Here is a 22,125-nt window from a genome sequence, read left to right on the forward strand (position 1 = left end):
ACACATAAGTTAGCTATCATGGAAACAGTTGTATTATCAAAAATGCCTAAAACTGGGAGATCAGTGAAGCAACTATATGCAACTTTTTTCTTCCATAATATACTACAGAGAATAGGTAGGAAATTCAGATGCACCGTTTAAAAAATACATATTACCATCTTTCATTATTGCTGTTTTTGCATTGTGCACTTTTTTCTGCGTCGCATATTGACTCTTTTAAATGTTTAAATTAAAACTGCTGGCTCCTCTAAAAACAGCAAACAGAAACAATTCCGATCAGTACTGGATCCGTACCACTTAACAGATTTCAGTTGGGGATGGGGCAATGAATCTTGTCAAACAATTTGGCCCTGGAGAGATTGTGCACACCTCATGGAATAGAATTTTTCTCATGTCTTTACTTGCATGGTCTTTAACTTTTAAATTATAACTTAAACAGAAATCCCTAGAATATGCTATCAGGGCAGTGTTAGGTGGGGTGGAAAACTGCTAGTCTGAGAGGATGATTGCTTCTAATTTTACATGCAGTAGCCTGAGACATTCTGGGACATTCTATTGCATGCTAGTGCCGGGAGCACAGTAAATGCAGATATCAATCAAAAAATGGTGCTACTTAGACATGGGGTGAAAAAAGTGAATATGGTATGTAAAATGGGTACAGAAACAAAGAAAGGGCAGGAAGGGGAAGAGGATTATGCTCTTGGTTAAGAAGAAATCAAAAGGTAAGGTGCACCCAGTTGATAGGGGTGGCCAGTGCAATGTTGAGTCAGTTTTATGTGACTTAAGTATCAGGATAACAAAAATGAGAGTAAGAGTATGTTAGAGGCTAAACGACTATGATGGATATAGTGAAGAGAATAGTAAATCAGAATAGAATAGTAAATCAGAATGTCTTATAATGGGGGATTTTAACTATCCAGACATTGACTGAAACTTTTGGGTTGGTCACTCACACAGTAGCAGTACATTTATAAATTATTGGATGACTATTTCCTACTTCAGTACGTTAAGAGAGGCATTTTCATTTCATTTTGCCACACTAATGGTATTCCTTGAGATTAAACCTCATCCATACTTTAATTACTCTTATCTTTCATTAGACAGACTAAATTTGTTTCTCACACTTTTAAATCAAAAATTTGAAATATGTAAACTCAAGTAACTATTAAAATATTAGAAAATGAACAGAAAAGCTAAAATCAAGATTACTCGAACTGTTTAGACCAAAAGACTCTATTGAGTTACCACCCCTACCACTATGAAGTACAGGCAACCTCCGTATAACATGGCACTTCTACAACACGGTTTCGCTCTAACGTGATTGATAAATTGCAGCAATTCTCGCACAATGCGGTACTTATAAAACATGGTTTTGCTCAAACACAGAGAATTTCGATAAACCTTCATAACAGAATACTATAACAGAGTATTTTTGAGCTTTTGTGCAGGGGTAACCCTGGTATTATGTTGATGTAATTTTTCAAAATTTCCACTCTTTTTGAATCCCCGCTGTTGACTCACTAGTCAAAAAAAAATCCCTGTATTTTATTTTGTTGGGAAATTCCCATGTTACGTTCTGTGCTATTGAACTTGTGAAAAAATATAGATTTCAAAGTGTTATTACTATTGGATAGCATAGCACACCAGGCCATCCAAAAGATTTAAGTCATCCAAACATTGAAGTTATGTTCCTACTGCCACAGTTGTACTGGATTAATACAACTTTCATTCAGCCGTTAGATCAAAGCATTATATCCACCTTTAAAACTCATTCCATCAGAAAATCGTTACAGTGGATTTTGAAAAAAATTGATTCCAAATCTATTGAAGTAATGGAGGCATGGAAACATTTCTCAATTGTGGACTGTATAAGAATCATAACTTTACTGCTGAAAGAACTGAAACTGTCAACATTAAATGCGTGTGGAAAAATGTATGGCCAGGTCAGTTCATTCAGGAAATATGATCGAATGGGCAGAAAACGGAATCGGTGCAATAGTAGAACTTGCTATGTCGGTAGGAGGGGAAGGGTTTCATGATATGACTACTGAAGCCCTCATGGGTAGCACAGTTGATAGAATCACCCTCCACCCCCACACTGGCTAGAAAAGAACCCGAGTTCGAATCCCGTCAATGAAGGGAGGAATTTTTACTGGTCTGTGTATATAGACAACATACACAGAGTAACATGGCCTTAGTCGCCAATACTGCTAAAAAAAAAAAAAAAAAAAAAAAAAAGATATGATTACTGAAGAAGTTCAAGAATTACTGGCAGAAAAAGAAGCCGGCATAGTGGATTTGGTGCAAATGACATCGGAGGTAAAATCAAATCAATTCAGATGATAATATCGCAGATTCTAAACTTCCAAATTTTATACTAAAAAGCATAGGGGAAAGAATAAAGTTAGCTGAGCAATTAGAATCTTATTTTTTGAATGCAGATTCTTAACTGAAAGAAGTCCAAAGTTCAAAAGGGAGCTTCAAAAATGCTTAGTTTGATACGATGACATTCGCAAAGATTTATCAAGCAAAAGCAAACAAACCTAGATTACTGATTTTTTAAAGAGAGCAGAAGATACACAAAATCTAGAATGGTGTATTTTTGTTAACATTTTGTTAACGAAATGGTGTATTTTTGTTACCTTTTGGAACGTAACCCCCCCTTTTTTGTACTTTTTCTTAGTCCCATATAACACAGTTTCGCACAACACGACATTTTACAGGAACCTAATAACCATGTTATATGAGGGTAACCTGTATAGCATTACTATAATCTATTTGCTTTTTCTTTTTAATCATCTCATTTGCAAGTCCTGCAAATATCTTTAAAATGCCAATATCAAGGATAACATTACTGTAAGGAATGGAAATCAAGCTGTTGACAATTGCTTTCATCGCAGGAACAGTGGGTTCACCTGCTTTGACAATAAAACTCTGGACAGGGCAAGTTCTAAATGTCCACGTAGCAATATGAATGGCTTGGTGCTGAACTGGGTCTAGCCACTGTAGTACAGTCAGTCCTCGTATAGGACGATAGTTGTGTTCCTAGAAACCCTCGTGCAATGCAAAATCGTGCAATATAAACAACAGGCCCTATGGGAAAAATAGGGTTAGGTGCCGGCCAACCAAGTTTGAACACACATTTGTAACCAAAACATTACCAAACACAATAAATAATCGTAATAAAATACGTATTTTATTACGTAATAAAATATTGCTAATGCTTTCGCTTCTATCGTAAGCAAACTTGTTTTTTGTTTGATTTTCTATCCAAACAGATGACAGCCGTTCCATCTCTTCCAGTTCTTTGTGTCTTAATCTAATGGATTTTAATTACACTTTGAGTTGTTCCTGCTATGAAAGTTGTTTTTATTTTCTCTGCATTCTTTCTAATTCTCGGCATTGCCTCATTTAGGTCTGTAGTACGTGCAATATCACATGGTCTTTCATTTCGCTCAAAGCGTTTCACAATTTCATATTTTTTCTCTATCGACAGAGGCGGACTGGCCATAAGCCTTACTGGGGAAACCCCAATGGACCAGAGGCCGGTGTGATTTTGGCCATAAACGCTAGTATGAGGCCACTGCAAATTTTCTCGAGTAAGAATTTTTGACCCAATCCGCCTCTGTTTATCGATATTGCTTTTTTTTTTTCTTTTTTTTTTTTCTCTCTGAATCTGCAGTGTCTTCACCAGGACGCTTCCTTTTCACACCTTTTAAGTATTTTACTCATTTTTAGGGAATAAAGCACAATTACAAAACGAGGAGGTATGCTTGATAAACATAAACAAAGCTGCGCGTGTGTAGCAACTGAAAAAACAACACTGTAAAGGCAGAAATACACTATTAACACTTCACATTTTACTAAAGCACATTTCTAGGGGTTACTACCATAAAACAATTTCCAGTTGCATTTCTGCTAGTGGAATCTGTTATAAACTGGTAGTAAACTCAATCTAATTGCATTTGCAATTATACCAATAGCTGGAATTGTGTTGGTTTTTACGTTTTTATGGTGAAATGTGTTTCCCCTTCACCGATATAAAAAACAAATACATTTTCAGAATCTTCTCTTCATTCCTATTGTGTTGCATTCAGTTGGGGTGATTCTGTGTTCGACTGCCATTTCTTGTAAACACAAAGGCGAATCGTGCATAAGCGAATTTGGTAGTGTTTTATACAATATTGTTCCCCTATTTATAAATCGTGTATGATCGAATTCGTGTAGTGTAAACACGTGTTATATGAGGACTGACTGTACACGGTTTCTAGCTGATGTGTATACTTGGAACCCATAGTCTAATTCCAACAGATGACTCCTTCTGTTCTTGTGGAGAATGATTGTGTCTCATATTCTGACAGATGATACATTCCTCTAAAAAATGCCATGCTGTTTCTTCTTCTCCACAAGAACAGAAGGGAGATTCCAGAAAATCTAATTTGTTCAACTTTAATTAAGAGAACCATGTCCAGTTAAAAAGCAGCAAACAGATATACTAAAGACAAGTCAATGTCTTATTTTGCTGTTAGCAAAATCCATATCAGCAATATAGGAGACGGTAACTCTTTCTTTTCTGAAGAATACTAGGCTTTATCTCCAATTCAGCCTTCAATCTTTGTCTTCCTCTTTTTATCATATGAGGGTTATATTCAATAGTAGGCTCTGGACATGCCTCTACTCCAGCAATACTGAATCTTCTGTTCCTTTTAATATTAAACTCTAAAGCTCTTCTTATAAATAATTAAGCTATAAATCTAAAAAACTACATCCACTGCCAACATTCATAATATGAATGTCATCATTCAAAACAGTCCTTGTAAACTTATTTATAAAAAAACAAGACAAATTGTTGAAAGGAAGTAAGTTGCCTTCACATGTGAACTATTGGAACATATTAGAACCAGTGAGTCCTTACTGCTGATGCATAAGTTACAACAGGAAGAAAAAATCCTTCATTAAGTCTCCAAGGATCTGGTTTCAAGACTCCACTCAACTCTTCTAATCTTCACAAATATTCTCTTAACCTTCTAAGATATTTAGCATGTTCAAGAAATTGCATCTTCTCGTTGAATATAAGTCCTACAAACACTTCTACCAAAAAGTCTATAATCGCAGAGTATGACAACAGTTTTCATTAATTTTTTTGAAATTAGCTATGAAAATGTAAGATTTAATATAAAAACAACACCCTACAAAATATTTTAAGATTTTTTATTAAAAATTGCAAATTTACAGCAAAACTTGCTGATGTTATGCCTGTCTCCTCTCTCTTTTTGTAATTTTATAATTTTGTACAGTTTTGTAATTTTTCCTGCACATGAGATAAAAAAAATTGAATAATTCTATTTACATGTTCGTCGAACATTTCTTTTTTGCTTCTATCAAATTCGATACGCATAGTTGAGAGTGTGGAATTTCCCTAAATGCTTATTTAGAGAAATTCCGACTTACATAGTGGTCCGCAAATGAAACCCTTACGTTAATTGGGGAGTGGCTGTATATTATAATAAAGGCATAAAAATAAATAAAATATAACAATAAATAAATAGCAATAAAAAGGTAAATTTTAAATATGAGTATAGAGGCAAAATGATTTTAAATAACTAAAAACAGAAGACACGTGGTCATTGTCAGATAAAATCTGACTTGAATATATAAGGCTCAGCCAGATGACTAAAAGTGGTAAAATATAAAGCATGCTTGTGTCTATGACGTGGACACTCAGTTAAAATATGGCAAATGGTTAAAACGGTGCCACAATTCTCAGACGAAGGAAAGTCATCTGCCCTCAGCAAAACTGCATGTGTAAGATGACTGTGTCCTATGCGGAGGCAAGTCAGAACAGCTTCCTCTCTTCACTGCACAGACTAGACTGCCAGTGTCAGATTACAGGCTTTATCTGATACAGCTTGTTTGTAACCTGCCCGTGCCAAGATTGCTACCATTGGGAGAGTAGTGTAAGGTTTATCACCTGCCTATAGTCTCTATGGGATACTAACAGGCCATAAGTGTTGTGGGGTCCTGGTTATCTGGCCACAGCATCTGGCAGTTCATTCCTCTTGGTCCCAATGTGGCTTAGAATCCAGCAGAAACAAATGCTGAATAAATGCTCAGACAGAGAATGTAACATCCTCTAATCCGGGTCAGGAACGGATGAGGATTATACCTCATCCCCAATAAAGCCTGCAGTATACTTAGAGAGTCAGTATACACCTTTGGTACTTGTGAGTTTTAATGTGTCCAAGGCTAATTGTATAGCATATAACTCAGCTGTTTGTGCTTATATCTATATGCTGCATTCATGGGGAATCTTCCCCATGAATGCAGCATATAGATATAGTGCGATCTGGGAAAATTGCAGCAGATCTGACAGATGACTCCGAGCCACCAGTAAAGACAAGTAAGAAGTCAGAGTATTGGACTCGGTGGGCAGCATAGAGTTGTCGGTAGACAGAAAGTGGGGTGGTAGCCTTACCCTAATCTTTGATGGAAAAGTTGCATGATGGGAAGCAGGCATGTCAGGGTGGAAGTAGTTGTGTTAGTGACTGGGCAACGTTGTCTACTGTGATGTCCAGTTCTCTGAGAAGTTCTTGGACACAGAAACCAAAAGGACGTTTGGTAGTCTGACGGGTGTTATAAAGAGTCTGTCATCGCGGCTTGAAGATGGATGTCCATGTAGGATTGTCTGGCAGGGATTTCAATTTAAAAGTATATTTTAGTGACAACTGCTTTCATCGCAGGAACAGTGGGTTCACCTGCTTTGACAATAAAACTCTGGACAGGGCAAGTTCTAAATGTCCACGCAGCAATACGAATGGCTTGGTGGTGAACTGGGTCTAGCCACTGTAGTACATGGTTTCTAGCTGATGTGTATACTTGGGACACAGTCTAATTTAGATCAGAGAAGTGCATGATAAAGGAGGAGAAAATTGCAGCGATCTGCACCCCATTTATTGGAAGAGATAGCATGTAGGAGGTTCAATCCCCTCAAGCACTTTGTCCACATTTGATGGATATAGGGTAAAATCTTATTGAACATGAGCCCCAAGAATTTTGTCTTGCTACTGGAACGATGTTTTGTCCAAGCTTCAGTTCTGGTTCAGGGTGAAGGTTCCACTTGTAACAAACGTATATGCAAATGGTCTTCTGAGGTGAGAACCTGAAACCATTGGCCACTGCCTTTTGATAACCCTCATGTTGCATGACTGCAAAAAGATGCTAAAGTCGTCAACAAAGAGGACACTGTTTAAGGTTGAAGGAAGTTGTTCAGTGATAGAATTAAATTTGATAGCAAAAAGCGTTACACTTAGTACTCATCCTTGAGGAACTCCCTCCTCTTGGCAAAATAGCCAAGAGAGAGGATCGCACAAACTTGGAATGGCCAGTTTGAGAGGAAGTTTTTAATAAAGATGGCAATGTGTCCCCTAAGACTAAAGTTATATGTCTTTTAAAATTCCAAGCCGTCATATGCTTTTTCCATATCAAAGAAAACCGACACCTGATGCTCACATTTCAGGAAAGCATCATGGATAGATGTTTCCAGGCAGATTAAATGGTCGAGTATTGACCCGTTTCTTTGGAAGCCACACTGTGTCCTGGAAAGAATATTGTTAGTCTCCAAAAACCACAAGTCTAGCATTGACAATTCTTTCCAGGATCTTGCACAAGCAGCTGGTCAGAGCTATAGGATAATAATTAGACAGTATCTTTGGATCTTTTCCTGGCTTAGGAAAGGCAACTACGATTGCCTTATGCCAAGAGTCTGAAAACTGCACTTCGATATAAATTCTATTGTAGAGACAGAGCAGACAATCCACAGATTCTGAAGAAAGATGTTTAATACTCTCATAATGGGTGTCATCAGCCCCCAAGTACTCGCCTGAGAACAAGAAAGTGCCATCAGTTCACTATGTGTAAAATGCCGATTGTATTGTTTACAGCCATTTGAGGACAGCTTCAATTGCTACTTTTCAAAGTTTTGTTTGATGGTCAGAACCTCTGGGGTGTAGGATGTTATAGCAGACACATTGGCGAATGTCTTCTAAGAGAGTTCGCAATTGCAGTTGGGTCTGCAATTGCACATCCATTATGTTCTAGGATTGTTAAAGGGTGTGATGTGTATTTCCCTTTAATTTTCCGGACTATGTCCCAGACGACTTTTGGTATTGCTGCCCAGCTGATGGAAGATGTAAAGTGGATCCAAGATTTTTCAAACTCTGACGTCTAATATAACATGCCTTGGCATGTGCATGTTTGAAGGCTATTAGATTTTCTGTGGTAGGATATCGAAGAAATATCTCCCATGCCTTGTTTTGTGCCTTTCTTGCTGCTGTGCATTCTACATTCTACCATGGTTTTGGAAATGATGAAAACTAAGCTGATGTCTTCGGAATTGAAATTGCCATTGCTTGGACAACAGTGGCTGTAATGTGCCTTAACATGTTATTAAATGGCTCCTTGCTGACTGTGATGCTTTCAAACAATGCCAGATCTTTGAAGGCATTCCAGTCAACGTGATCAATCTTCCACTGTGGTATCCTAGACGGGTGGCAGGGTCTCCCATTGCAAAAGGTGGATATCACGGAGAAGTGATCACTACCATAAAGGTTGTCTTCAACTTCCCATGTACAAAGAGAAAGGAGAGAGGGGGAGCATACAAGAGATCAATCGCAGTAAATGTTCGGGCGGGCATGTGGAAGAGGTGTTATGTCCCACATTTAGCAGGGCCAGTAATTTTTTTCAAGCATGTGCTCTATAGTCCGACCCCTTCCATTACTGTTAGCACTACCCCATAGGGTATTGTGCCAATTAAAATCCCCTAGTAACAGAAAAGAGGATGGCAATTGCATAATGAGATCATCAAGGTCTGCCTGAACAGTTACAAGAAATCCTACTCATTTAGCCACTCACTGCTAATTTAGAGTATGTGGCCTCTAAATTAACAGTGAGTGGCAAAGTTTGAAAGGGGGGTATGGTTACCCACAAAGGGCGACTTTTCCATAGGTAGGCCCATCCCTAGTTCTTCTGCCTTTCAGATTTTGGGAACAGTTATGCATATGAGGGTCCTCATTTGCTTTAAATGTCTCTCTCCTGTAAGAAGAAGAAGCAGCAGCATATTGGCTCATACTTACGTAGGAGGGCCTTGATGTCTTCACTGTTTCAACAGAAATCACGGCAGTTCCACAGCAGAAATTTGAAAGTGGACATTACATAGATTTGGGGGGTCTGTCTGTGGACTTCCAAAGGGCTGAGGGATTTAGTTTCTCAGTCTTGGATTTATCCTCTTTGGAAAGACTGGACGTTGTCCAGTGTCCATATATTCGTCAGCAAAAAGTTCCAAGACCACGTCTTAATGTTTTTCCTTCACCTCTATCTCCATTTTTTCATTTACCATGGGCAGCGAATCAGATTTTTGGTTTCCTCATTATTTTGTTCAGGTACAGGTGGAGCAATAGGTGGTATCGATATGGGAGTGGTAGCTGACTGGGGGTTTTGAACTGCCATATGAGCGTTGAGTATTCAGTAAGTGGAATTGTTATATCTGTTTGAATTCCAACAGATTGCTTCTCTGCAGCGTTCTGTACACATATGGGTTTATTACTACTTACTGGCATTAACAGTTTCCTTGCCTGTTAATGCAAGCAAAAAAAAAAAAAAAGCACCTGAGGCTGATGAAATCTAACCAATTATTTTAAAAGAAGTAGAAAAGGGGTAAGCAAACCATTAGCCATAATTCTCATAATTATGGCTAAATGTCTCTCTAATCATAAAAGGGGTGGGGGTAACCTAAGGGCAAAGTGGCTAAGTACAGGCCTGTAAGCATGACTTTCACTGCACTGCTCAGAGAACTTCATATCTGACTGCACAATTACCCCAGGTCTTTTTCATTTTTCACTACCTTTAGTATAGTACCACACAGTTGCTACATTAATCTGAAATTACTGTTAACCATATGCAGCACTTTGCATTTGTCAATGTTATATCTCAATTGCCATTTCTTAGCCCAACTGCCTAATTTTTCTAGATCCTGCATCAGGATCTAGAAAAATTAGGCAGTGGCAGCAAAGGAGGTTTGCTTACCTCCTTTTCTGCCTACCTTAATATAATTGGATAGATCCCATCCACCCCAGATGCCTTTCATACATTTAACTTCAGCAATTTCTCCTCCACTTTCTTCTCAATTATTACAAAATCATTTAGCTCCCTGGGGTGGATGGTCATAATCATTTTCCACTAGTCATACTAATATAAAACTAATTATAATATGAAACTGTTTACATTCCATATTTTTGTCCTCCACAACAGTTCAGTCAGTATGATACATCGCCATCTGCCACTGTGGTGATGTCGAAGTTCAATTTCTGTCAATAACTGTAGGAATTTCTAGAGTCCTCTTTCACTGGAGGCTGAAGTTATCTGATGAAGAAAACACAAGTGGGGTTTTTCCTGTGGGTTATTCCAGGTTTTTCAGCCTGCAACAATGTGCAAATTGCCCAGTGAACACATACATCTGCATACACACAAAATATAAAAATGGATATTAGCAGCAAAGTGTGGTGCCAATAAAAATAATAATTAAATTATTTTTATGTAAATACAATTATTGGAATATAATGTTTGTGGAATATTCCCTGCATGCTTTCCTCTACCCAAATCCAATTCTCTTAACAATAATCCTAAGTTTTCTTGAAGCATTTTTCTGGTTCCCAGCAGAGACACAAAGATAACTTGCATTGTTATAACAATTGAGAGGTATATCAGTTCTGCTGCATCAAAAAATTTTGGAAAAAATCTTTTTTGACGTATGCTTTTTGCAGCCTACATATCCCTAATAGTTGGATATACAGTCGGATCTCTCTTTAACGAACTCCCATATAGCTAATTTTTCCATTTAGCGAATTTTTTTGATTTCCCCTTGGTCATTACATTAAAAATAGCTTCTGTATAATGAAGAAAATTTCCATATAACAAACTGATTTCAAGAGACCTGGGTATGTGTTGTTCGCACCTCTGAACGTTTAGGCAATAGAGCTGATGCCGTAGAAAGCACAAATTACGAGATAAAAGGATTAAGAATTAATCCCTTTAGCTTTTAAAAGCTAAAGAGATTTATTCTTGAGAGCATGAATTAAGAGCTAAAAAATTCCACAATTTAGTGGTGCCTATACAACTGCCTCTATCGTATCGAGAAGTTGTGCTATGATTAAAGCATATTCCTGACACTGACACTGGCTCTGGTCAGTCAGCCTGTTGTCTACTGTAAGCACCATATTAGAGAATTAGAAGAGTTTCCTTTATCCTGAAAATTCATCTGTTTCACAAAAATGAATCATTCACACCTCCATTAAATTTCACCTGTCTCTGTTTACATGGTAGGTTCAAGTCGTGCCTAAATCAGTTTAGTTTTAACTGCTGTGCAAGTAACCTTACATGTCAAAGACGAAATCCTTCAGTGTAGTGGAAAAAGTGGCAGTGTTTAATAGTGTAGATCGAAATATTAAAAAAAAGAAATCACTTTAAAATTTGGTATCTCTGCCAGTAGTGTGTCAATCATTCTGAAAAATCGTGTTTTCATTCTCAAACTGTTTGATTAAACGGGACCCAGTCGGAAGCATGCAAAATTATGCCTGTATGAAGATGAAGCTGTTTTTAAGTGGGTGAAGTTGACTCGAGACCAAAACATGTCAATATCAGGGCCATTAATAAAAGAAAAGGGTTGGGAGTACACATCTTTTCTGGGGCATAAAACATTCCAAGCCAGTTCTGGTCGGCTGGATAAATTTAAAAAGTGCCATAGCTTACTCAAAAAAGCTATTTCTAGTGAAAGTGGAGTTGTAATTGAAGACTACCCATTGGAAAGAAACAGTTTTGAAAAAATTACAGAGGACCACAAGCCCAGACTGAGACCTTCAAGTGTGAAGAAAATGTGCCAGAAAATATATTTGAATGTTTAAACAATTGTGAAAATTTTTATGAATGATGTACATTAAATCCAGTGTACAAAAAAATAACCAAATATTTTAAGAAATAATTCTTTAAAATGTACTAATACAGGGTGTCTCAAGAATATTGGTATATTATGTTTAGGGGAGGTAGGTAACATCTAAAGCATAGGTTCCCAAAGTGGGTGGTACCACCCCCCCCCAGTGGGTGCTAAAGGGGGGGGGGGGCGATAGTAGGTTCAGAAGCAATTGGGGGACGTTCAGGCGGTCCAGGGGTCGGTGGCTCCTTATTCGTATTTTTATCTCCTCAGGTCCAGCGTACCCAGTTCAAAGGTCAACTAATAAATTCTATAATTTTTACTCTATGGACATAGCGGAAATTCGCTATAGGTGAAGCCAGAACTGTTTTCTTCGATTTTCCCACTTCAGTTTTCAAAACCTTCTATTGGATTTCACGCAAATGACAAAAATGTGACATCAAGTGTGTATTTTTTTAGGCCTTTTTCTGTTATTTTTCTAAACCCACCCTAATTAGCCTAGGGCCTTTGAAACGCGACAACGCGAGCTACTGTGAGTTGACATAAAGAAGCGATAAAGCGAAACAGTAGCAACAACTATTTTTAAAAGGTGAACAGATCGTATTTCCTTTCTTCAACGTGTATTGCTCCTACGAACAGAAAATCAAGGAAATTCATCTTTTAGAAACGAGAAAAACTGGTGTAAAACTGATAACACTGCAATGCGCAGTGTTATCAGTTGTTTTTTTTTTATCAAAAAAAAAAAAAGTTTGCTTTATTGTAATTGTTTTTAGTAAACAATATCGGAAGAGCAGTTTCCTGGGTTTGATCTTCTAACGAAATTTCGAGAAAATATTTCTATTTGAAGCTGCGTTATAAATTTCGAAAATTGGTGTGCAAAAGAAGAAAAAAAACATCATCCGCTATGAATAACGGATTGTTTCTTGAAATGTGTATTCTTCACAAAACTGCAATATTTTCTAACAGTACAAAGCTAACAGATTGCGACTAACGGCTGCTCAAAAATTATTCTTAGAAGATATTTGCTTGTTACACTTTGATGTCATCGCAAAGGGAGAAATTCTGTTTTAGTACAGAAGCCGAATAAATTCACTATCCACAGTCATGATGCTGTTCTGAACTGCAATAAACAGATAAACTCCGCTGAAAAACTGATTTTCTCCCCATCACTTCTCTTGTTTTGCTGTGGTTTATGGCGAGAAATTTCAAACAATCAAGTCCGTGACTGCTAAATGCGGTGCGGTTTCTTGTATTCTTTCTCTCTATTTCGGGATCTCTGACGGTGTGGTCATCGTAGAGTATAAACAGAAAATTTGTTAGTAGGAATGCTGCCCACCAATGGCACCAATTATCAACTCTTTTACTGTCCTAATTTTCAATATGTGCAGATAATCGACTTGGGCAAAATTCGAAAGTGCTACTTCAATTAGGAGCAAAAACCGCTTCCCCCAACATAACGAATTACTTTAGGTACAATAAAGGATGACTACTGATGGTTTTACTGACTGGAAGGAAGTGTCCACAATAAAACATCTGTACAAGGCGGTCACTCAAAGGAAAGTAATCGTAGTCATTTGTATTCAAGGACAAGCTATACAACAATGTTTGAAATGTATAATTCAGTTCACTGGCTAATATTTCCAGGGGGATTATTGCAAAATATTGTTCCGAAAAACAATTACAATAAAGCAAAGAGGGACTAATCGGACTAATGTGAACTTAGGCATCCTACGATGAAGCTGACTTATTAGAACTTTAGTATCTGTTGTGAAACTGAATGCAATAAAGAAATACTTCCGAATCCGCGATGAAACCGACTTATTAGAACTTCAGCATCTGTGATGAAAGTTACAAGTGTGGACCTCTGACAATCTCCTGGCCTTCCTCCCACCAAAAGAGTATTTTTATTTCTTTCTCTCTGTCTCTTTCCCTTAGGGTCAGACTAGAAAGGGGACCTCCCTCCCCTAATGAGTTTTTTCCCCCCAAATGAATGAAAGGAAGTGGAAATTTCAGGAAAATTAACCCCGTTTTCCTTCATTCGGCAAACAGCAGCTCTGTCAGTGCAAGAGAAGTCAAATTACATTTGGAGCTCAGATTGGAATTCAAGCAAGCAAATGTATGACACTTTATGGTGAATTTTTCAGGTGTGTGTGTGATAATGAAAATTCAATTTTCCCCTCAAATTTTTTGATGGTATCAGGTGAGATGCATGTGAAGTTCCTTCGACATCAGTTTTCGAAATTTATAACGCAGCTATGAACAGAAATATTTTGTTGAAAGTTCGTAAGAAGATCAAATATACATCCATGAAACTGCTGTTCCAATTTAGTCCTCTAAAAACAATTACAATAAGCGAACTTTGTTTTTATGAAATGCACATTGTGGTGATCAGTTTTACGACAGTTTTTTTTTTTTTCCCCTTCCGTTTCCAGTATGGCTTCCAACAGATGAATTTCCTTGATTTTTTGTTGGTAGATACAATACATACTGAAGAAAGGAAAGAAGATATTTTTGTTCTTCAAAACCAATTCATTGCAATTCTTTCGTACAACAATTACAAAAAGCAGTAAAGGCAAAATGTTGTGACAAAGCAACAATGCAAAATACTGTTCGCAAGTAATGATGATCAACTGTTTGTTTTCCACGAAAATTGTTCACAGTTTTATTTTCTCCTTGGATCACCTTGGTAACACTAATGACATAAGCCTGACCAGTCAATTATATCTCCGCATCTGTTGATTCATTTGAGACAGATTAGGCACGAATTTTAAACTAATGCCGTAGCGCATTTCATCTTCAAAGCTTCCAAGGCCGTTTTTCCGACGTAATAATTCATAAATTGATATGTGATCATGTAAGATCCATTCTTACAAATATTATGTTAATAAAATTTTACCAATTTTTTTGGAAAATATCTAATGTTTAAAACAGACAAGCACTCAGCAGAATTTGCTTGCGCTGTGTACATTTCATTAGGGACTGGATTAGCGTGGCAACAGGAGGGACGCTGACCTGTAGGTAGTACAATGGGAAGGCCAGTTTTGATGCGGTTCTTGTTTACAAAATGTAGGGCTGTACCCAACTTATGGCAGCAGGGGACAAAAGAACGCCCACACCCTAGAATGGTTTTGGACTCCATCCAAAGGGAAGACCTCAGATCAGAGAGCACACCGTGTTCGAGTGATAAACAAAGTACAAACGGGCCGACACAGAAGGTACTCTCAATAATTTCAAGGGCGGTAACTTGAAATAGAGTGTGACGGAAGAGATAAATGGAATGGTCATTCCAAGGGTAGTTCTTGAGATTGCTTAGCACCCGGATGTTCTCGACATAAAGAAGGGAGCTCGACCTACCAGATGTGGGTCGGGACGACGTCGAAAAAAAAATGAGCGAATGAAATTAAGGAGAGATGGAGGACTACCAAATGATTGGACAAAAAATAAGGAAGGGAGTTTGAAGCAAAAAAGTGATGCAGAGAGGAGAGGAGAGCCCAAGAAAAACAGAGTCCCAAAACCTGAAAGGAAAGGATCCGGAGGAGAATCCCGGGGAGAGGTCCATGAGAGTAGTGGAAAGAAATTTTGGGAGTGTGGGAAATGCGTACAAAAAGTCCAACTATGATAGTTTAGTTAGTGAGTAAAGGTAGTAGCGAAAGGCAGTATGATCAGTGCAAGGAAGGCCGTTCGAGTTTCCCTAGAGAGTTAAAAGGAAGCAGTCGTGGAGAAAGATTCTAGTACGCGGTAGGAACGTCTAAGTGTCGAGCCGGGAGCACACTTAGCGAGTCTACGGAGGCTGAGCTCAGAGAGGAAATAGCGGAGGAAGACCTGAAGGATCGGAAACTCACCCAGGTGGTAGGAAAAGATAGCAAGTAAGTTTGTTTAAGAAATATATTAACAGAAACGATGTTACAAAGAAATAGACGAGAAAGGAATAATGCACAGGACAGTCAATAAAAGAACTGTAGTTAGTGGAACTTTTATCGTTAGTGATAGATATTAGAATCAATAACTAGAGAGAGAGAGAGAGAGAGAGAGAGAGAGAGAGAGAGAGAGAGAGAGAGAGAGAGAGAGAGAGAGAGAGAGAGAGAGAGAGAGAGAGAAAGAGTGTGTACGTTACTATTCTGTGATTAGAGGTATTGGTTAGAAACTTAATGAAATGTGTTAAAAGTAAAAGAGTTGATATCATGAATTGTCTAATTGCTATTAATGGAGTGAATTGATATTTCCTCCATAGAGTATGTAAGAGAGAGTGAAGATTTATTGGAGTTATTCAGTGTATGTTGGAAAGAATATATATAATAAATATATAAGTGAGAATAAATCATCATCATTTATTTATCCCCCCCCACAATTGTCGAGTGAGAGAATAAGTAAATCATTCTTCATCCCCCTCCCCGCCACAATCATACATTTTTGCTGTTTAGAAATAAGTTTCATTATTTTTTGTGTGCTTTGCCAACAATTATCAGTTGAAAGTGTGATAGATAAGTGGAGTCATACAAAGTGTAAATTAAATCTTTTATTTTGTGAATATTGTTGCAAATTTTATTACTTCATTATGTCTGAATCTAAGAAGAAATGTCGACAGTAGGGTATTGAGTATTTGAAATATGGCTTTATTCAGTCTCCTATGAACCAATTATTACCTATGTGCTTGATTTGCCAAAAAGTATTTTCAAATTAAGCAATGAAGCCTTCTAGGCTACAAGAGCATTTGACTAAAATGCATGCTGACGAAAAGGATAAAGATTTGTCCTATTTTCAAGTACTAGGAGAAAAATATTTTAAACGTCCAACTATATCAAAACTTTTTGCGTCGTCCACTAAACAAGATAATGACGGATTACAAGCTTCTTATAATATTTCATTATTAATCGCAAAAGCGGGAAAACCACACACAATTGGTGAGGAATTAATCTTGCTGGCAGTAAAAGAAGTAATAAACACTATGCTTCATAAGCCAGCGTCAGATATCATCAGGAAAATTCCTTTGAGCAATAATTCAGTGCAAAGAAGAATCAATGAAATGGCTGAAGACGTTGAAAAATCACTGTGCGATTATTTGAAGACATGCCAATTTTCCATTCAACTCGATGAATCAACTCTCCCAAATAATGAAGCACTATTCTTATCATACGTACAATTCATAAAAAAAGAAAAGGTTTGTCAAGAATTATTATTTGCTAAAAATTTGGAAGCGGACACAAAGGGAGAATCTATATTTAATACCATGAATAAGTTTTTTCAAGAGAAAGACATTCCTATTCGTAATATTTTGTCTGCTGCTACTGATGGTGCTCCAGCAATGACAGGGCGCCACAAGGGTTTCATAGTGCATTTGAAACAAGCAGTACCAAATGTACTCGCTATACATTGTGTTCTTCATCGTCAACATTTGGTTGCGAAGAATTTAAGTGAACGCTTGCATATGTCGCTCCATTACGTTATTAGAGCAGTCAACAAGATTAGAAGCAATTCATTGAGTGACAGATTGTTTAGCCAACTTTGTAGTGAAAACGGTGAAGATTTCAATCGTTTGCTGCTTCACACAGAAGTTCATTGACTTTCTAAAGGTATTTGTCTGAATCAATTTTACAATTTGTTTGATTCAGTACTAGAGTTCCTAGAAAACAGAGACGACGGATTGCGGGCCAACCTGATTACATCCAAAAATGACATCGCTTATTCGACAGACCTCTATAAAATATTTAATGAAGTCAATCTACAATTACAAGGTGATGAATGGAATTTAATTAAAACAAAAAAACGTTATTGCCGCTTTTGTGGGGAAACTTCTTCTGTTCAAGCGGAATCTAGGCCGAGGGGAATATAGCCACTTTTCAAATTTATCAGCAGTGTCTCTCAAAAAGGAAGATTTACTTACATACTGCCAACACTTGGAGGTTCTCCATGCTGATTTTAATAAGCGATTCAAGGATATTCTAAACATGAATATACCAAATTGGGTTCTAGATCCTTTCTCACATGTAAACACAGCAGGATCATCAAATTTAGAAGAGGAACTCATAGAACTCACAACAAATGAAGAACTAAAAATAAAATTCTAAAGTGGATACCAAGAGTTCTGGCTTCAGAAATCAATACCGACACTGTACCCTGGATTATGGGAAATAGTGCAGAAATTTTTAATTGCATTTCCATCTTCTTATTTGGCTGAGTGTGGGTTTAGTGCTGTAGCGAATTTACTATCTAAGAAAAGGAACCGATTGCATATAACTGAGAGTGGCGATTTACAACTGTTTTTAACAAAAGTTGGACCCGATATTAACAAACTTTTAAAAATGCATCAGGCTTATCCTTCACATTAATTTGTTATTTTTTCTTTGTAAGTTCGAAATAAACAATTTTCTAATACATTTGATGGTGTTTTAATTATTATAATAAGATTCTTACTAATGTAATACAATCTCCTAATATGTATTCCAAATTTTCATATTTAAACCATTGTATGAAACTTCACATTAATTTGTTATTTTTGCTTTGTATTTTTACTTTGTAAGATCGAAATAAACAATTTTGTTTATTTCGTGACATTTCCGGCTATGGGTTCCTATGTGATTCACATTCCTTTAGATGTTACCTACCTCCCCTAAACGTTTGTACCAATATTTTTGAGACACTCTGTATATTGTGCACATCATGTAAGTAGTCATTTCTTAATATATATGTATTAATAAATTAATTGTTTTAAAATGTTAGAAAATTTATTCATTCACACTGATTTCTGATTTATTTCCCATATTTTACTATATTTATGAATGTTGAATTACAGTATTTTTCATTGTTGAAAAGGTAAAATTCTTTATAATGAAATTTCTGTTTAACAAATATTTTCAAGAGAACAATCAATTTCATTATATAGAGGTCTGACTGTATTCTGGAAAGAGATATCACTAATTTAATTTTTATTTGACAATATATTCAGAACATTATCTTTCTCTCAAAAAAATAGAACACACTTGTATAGTATAATAAGTTGTAATACAGGTAATATTTTGGACAGTTTTTTTTTTTTTTTTTATGAATGACAATACAACCATCTAAATTCTGGGAAATTTCAAGTTCCAGCATGGATTAAGTCCCACGATTGCCTAATTTGAAAATATTTTAATTGTGTGCAATTATAAAAAAAAATTTTGGCACATTCATATTCATATTCTTTTATTTTCACACATTCATATGATTTTTTAAACAGAAAAGCACAGTTTACCAAAATGTAAATACTAGATAGTGAATTTTTATTTTTATTTTTTTTTAATTTAAGAAAAGCAGAACACAAAATCAAAATTGAAATGCAATTTTCTAATGGAAAGTCAATATTTTCAGAAAGTGGATTAAGAATCTAAATTTACAGCAAAAGAACAATGTTTTATAATTCAAAATCTCACAAAGTAATAATATGCTTTCATTAACAATACTAGAAGATACATTTGGCTGAAAACGTACTAAAACATAATTTAGCTTTTTTAATTGAGTGATGAATCCAAGAGAAAATAAATTTTCTGCTTATTTTCAATACACTTCAGACAGATATGTACATGTATATTTTTAATAAGAGTGTTATATATCTTTAATAATAGGGAATATTAGTAGTAGCAAATGATCCAAGGAAGCACGCTTATACAGAATCAGCCAAAAAAAAAAACTACTCTATCCATCTAAATTTTCAATCCCCTCTAATAATTTTCTAATTCTTCCTTAAAATTTATTCAAATTACCTCCACAACCCACATGAAAGTTTGTTACACTCTGGCTGAAAGCAATTGTCAGACATGTAGTATCCCGTTTTTCATTTTAAATTTATGTCCCCTTTTGTATACCATTTGGGAAAGACTTAGGATGACATTTGTAATTAATTTCTGCAATCCATTTAAGACCTCAAACACTTCAATCAGGTCTCCTCATGAGTGAATAGTTTCCAGAGACTGCAATTCACAAGATTAAGGCTTTCCTATTAAGAATGTCCTTTTCTGTTCCTGACTAATCTTGTTGCTCTTCTCTGCACCCATTCCAACAGATCCACATCCTTCCTAAAAGGAGGTTTCCAAACCAGTGCAGAGTATTCAAGATATGGCCTAACCACTGCCTTAAACAACAGAACAACCACTTCCTTATCACTGCTGGAAAAATTCCTACATTAATGATGGAACCCATGAGCTGTGCTAGCAGTCTGTCTTCATGTCAGTGTGTACAATTATCTCTAGATTTCATTCATTCTCCACCACTTTGAGCATACCTTAAATGCATGCACCGTACTAAGTACTATAGGTTCTAATACCTCTCATGTTTGGGGTTTTCATGGAAAAAAAAAAAAAAAAAAAAAAAGTACCACCCAAATGGTATGTTATTCTGAAATTACTGCTACTCGCATGCAGTATCTTGCATTTTTTGATGTTAAACCTTAATTGCCACTTCTCAGCCCATCTGCCTAATTTTTTAGGTCTTGTTGCAGCATTAAACCCTGATTTCTATCATTATCTACCTGCCAATCTTCGTATTATCTGTAAACTTTAACATTAAAATTGATATGTTGTCATCAATATCTTTAATAGACACTCCGTTAATAAATAAAATATACACAATATTTAATAACTGTATCGAAACCAAGATGCCATTACTACAAGAAAAATTTGTGAGTAGACAAGACTTAATATCATTGCTATTTAAAAAGTCCATTACCTTGAAACAAAGAAAGATATCACTCCTCTTTCTAAAACTGCCCACACAGGTTTCCACCCAAGAAACCGAGATTTCTATGACAAATATTGAAAATTATCAATCACTGGCAACTGATATTACTGAGAGTATTAATTCCCTTCCCTAGACAACATAGAGATAGGGAAAGGAAATAATAAAGAAAAATGTTCTTATAAACATGGCCTGAAAACACCTGCTTGCCAAGAGACTAGAAAAATTTCAAGAAACTTTCAGCAAAGAGGTGTTTTATATAAAATGTCACAGAACTGTGACAGTATAACAGGTTTTTTTTTTTTTTTTTTTTTTTAAATCTAGATTTTGAACTTAAGATTAAATTTCACTGAAAACAATGTTTTTTTTATTGATTAACACAATTATGTATTTTTTAAGTAAATTATCATGTCCATAACTGACAATTTTAAAGATTAATATTAAATTAATACAAGACTCTTGCATCACATGAAAACTAGGACTGAGAATCTTTAATGAGAAACCTCAATACATACTTTAAATGACTAGGCTTCATTTCAAGACAATACTGTCTCTTCAGACCTTGTGAAAGTGGAGAGATTCATGTTGTAAATGGAGCCCTAAAAAAAAAAGTTAGAAAAAAAGTCTGCCCTGGGGCAGACTTTTTTTCTAACTTTTTTTTCTATTATTAATTTTGTAGCATAAGTAGCTATAACAGATTATTCTGACAAATTTATAAATGTATCAGTATAACTCAATGGTTTTTTTTTTTTTTCAGATTAGATGAGCACAGAACAATTCTATGCTCATATTCATAATCTCAATTTAAATTACTGGTCATATCACTATATCACTATAAATGGTCATATCACTATTTTTACGTATTCTATGCGCATTATAGCCTAAGTTGCTAATGCGCCAATAAAACCCAAACCCAAACGTATTCTGTAACATGGCCACATATGAATGCTTCATGTTATTTTTTTATTGGTAAACTTTAAAGTAATTTTACAATTTTATTTTATTATAAAATCATAATTTTATATAAATAATACGTATTAGTAAAATAATAAGAGGAGTTTACCTCAATATAGTGCGCAGAATACTTCCATATGATACCCTCCAGAAATTAAAACAGAAAAAATGACAACTTACCGGTACATTAGAGTAAAATATAAATAATTAAATAATCAATTTAACACAATTCAAATCAATTTAAAACAATTAAAAATCAAATTAACGCAATTAAAAGAATCTAACGAAAATATTCAAAATGATTTTCCTTCCTGAAGCTGACAACGCTTTTCGACCTTATGTCGTGATCACAGGAATGAAAATTACCGAATCGGGTTAAACCTGATACTTAAATAGAAATTATTTGTCTTCGCGCATGCGCGTAAAGGTCCACTCATCGGAGATCAAATATGGCCGCCGAACATTAACCGAATTCTCGTGTAATT

The 22,125-nt window shown here is 36.0% G+C and overlaps 1 protein-coding gene across 2 annotated transcripts in view; it reads right to left on the reverse strand.

Annotated features, from left to right (window-relative positions):
- The window catches only part of LOC150084438 (oxysterol-binding protein-related protein 1-like), a 707,041-nt gene that overhangs the window by 509,441 nt on the left and 175,475 nt on the right, over window positions 1-22,125 (reverse strand). For both annotated transcript variants that reach the window (XM_090376067.1, XM_090376066.1), the window contains exon 9: window positions 20,678-20,751. In XM_090376067.1, coding sequence (XP_090232193.1) covers window positions 20,678-20,751 — 74 coding nt within the window. The remainder of the gene's footprint in view (window positions 1-20,677; window positions 20,752-22,125) is intronic.

This window comes from Mastigoproctus giganteus, chromosome 6 (assembly GCF_048544385.1).
Source record: "Mastigoproctus giganteus isolate SK-2022 chromosome 6, ASM4854438v1, whole genome shotgun sequence".
Taxonomy (NCBI): Eukaryota; Metazoa; Arthropoda; class Arachnida; order Uropygi; family Thelyphonidae; genus Mastigoproctus; species Mastigoproctus giganteus.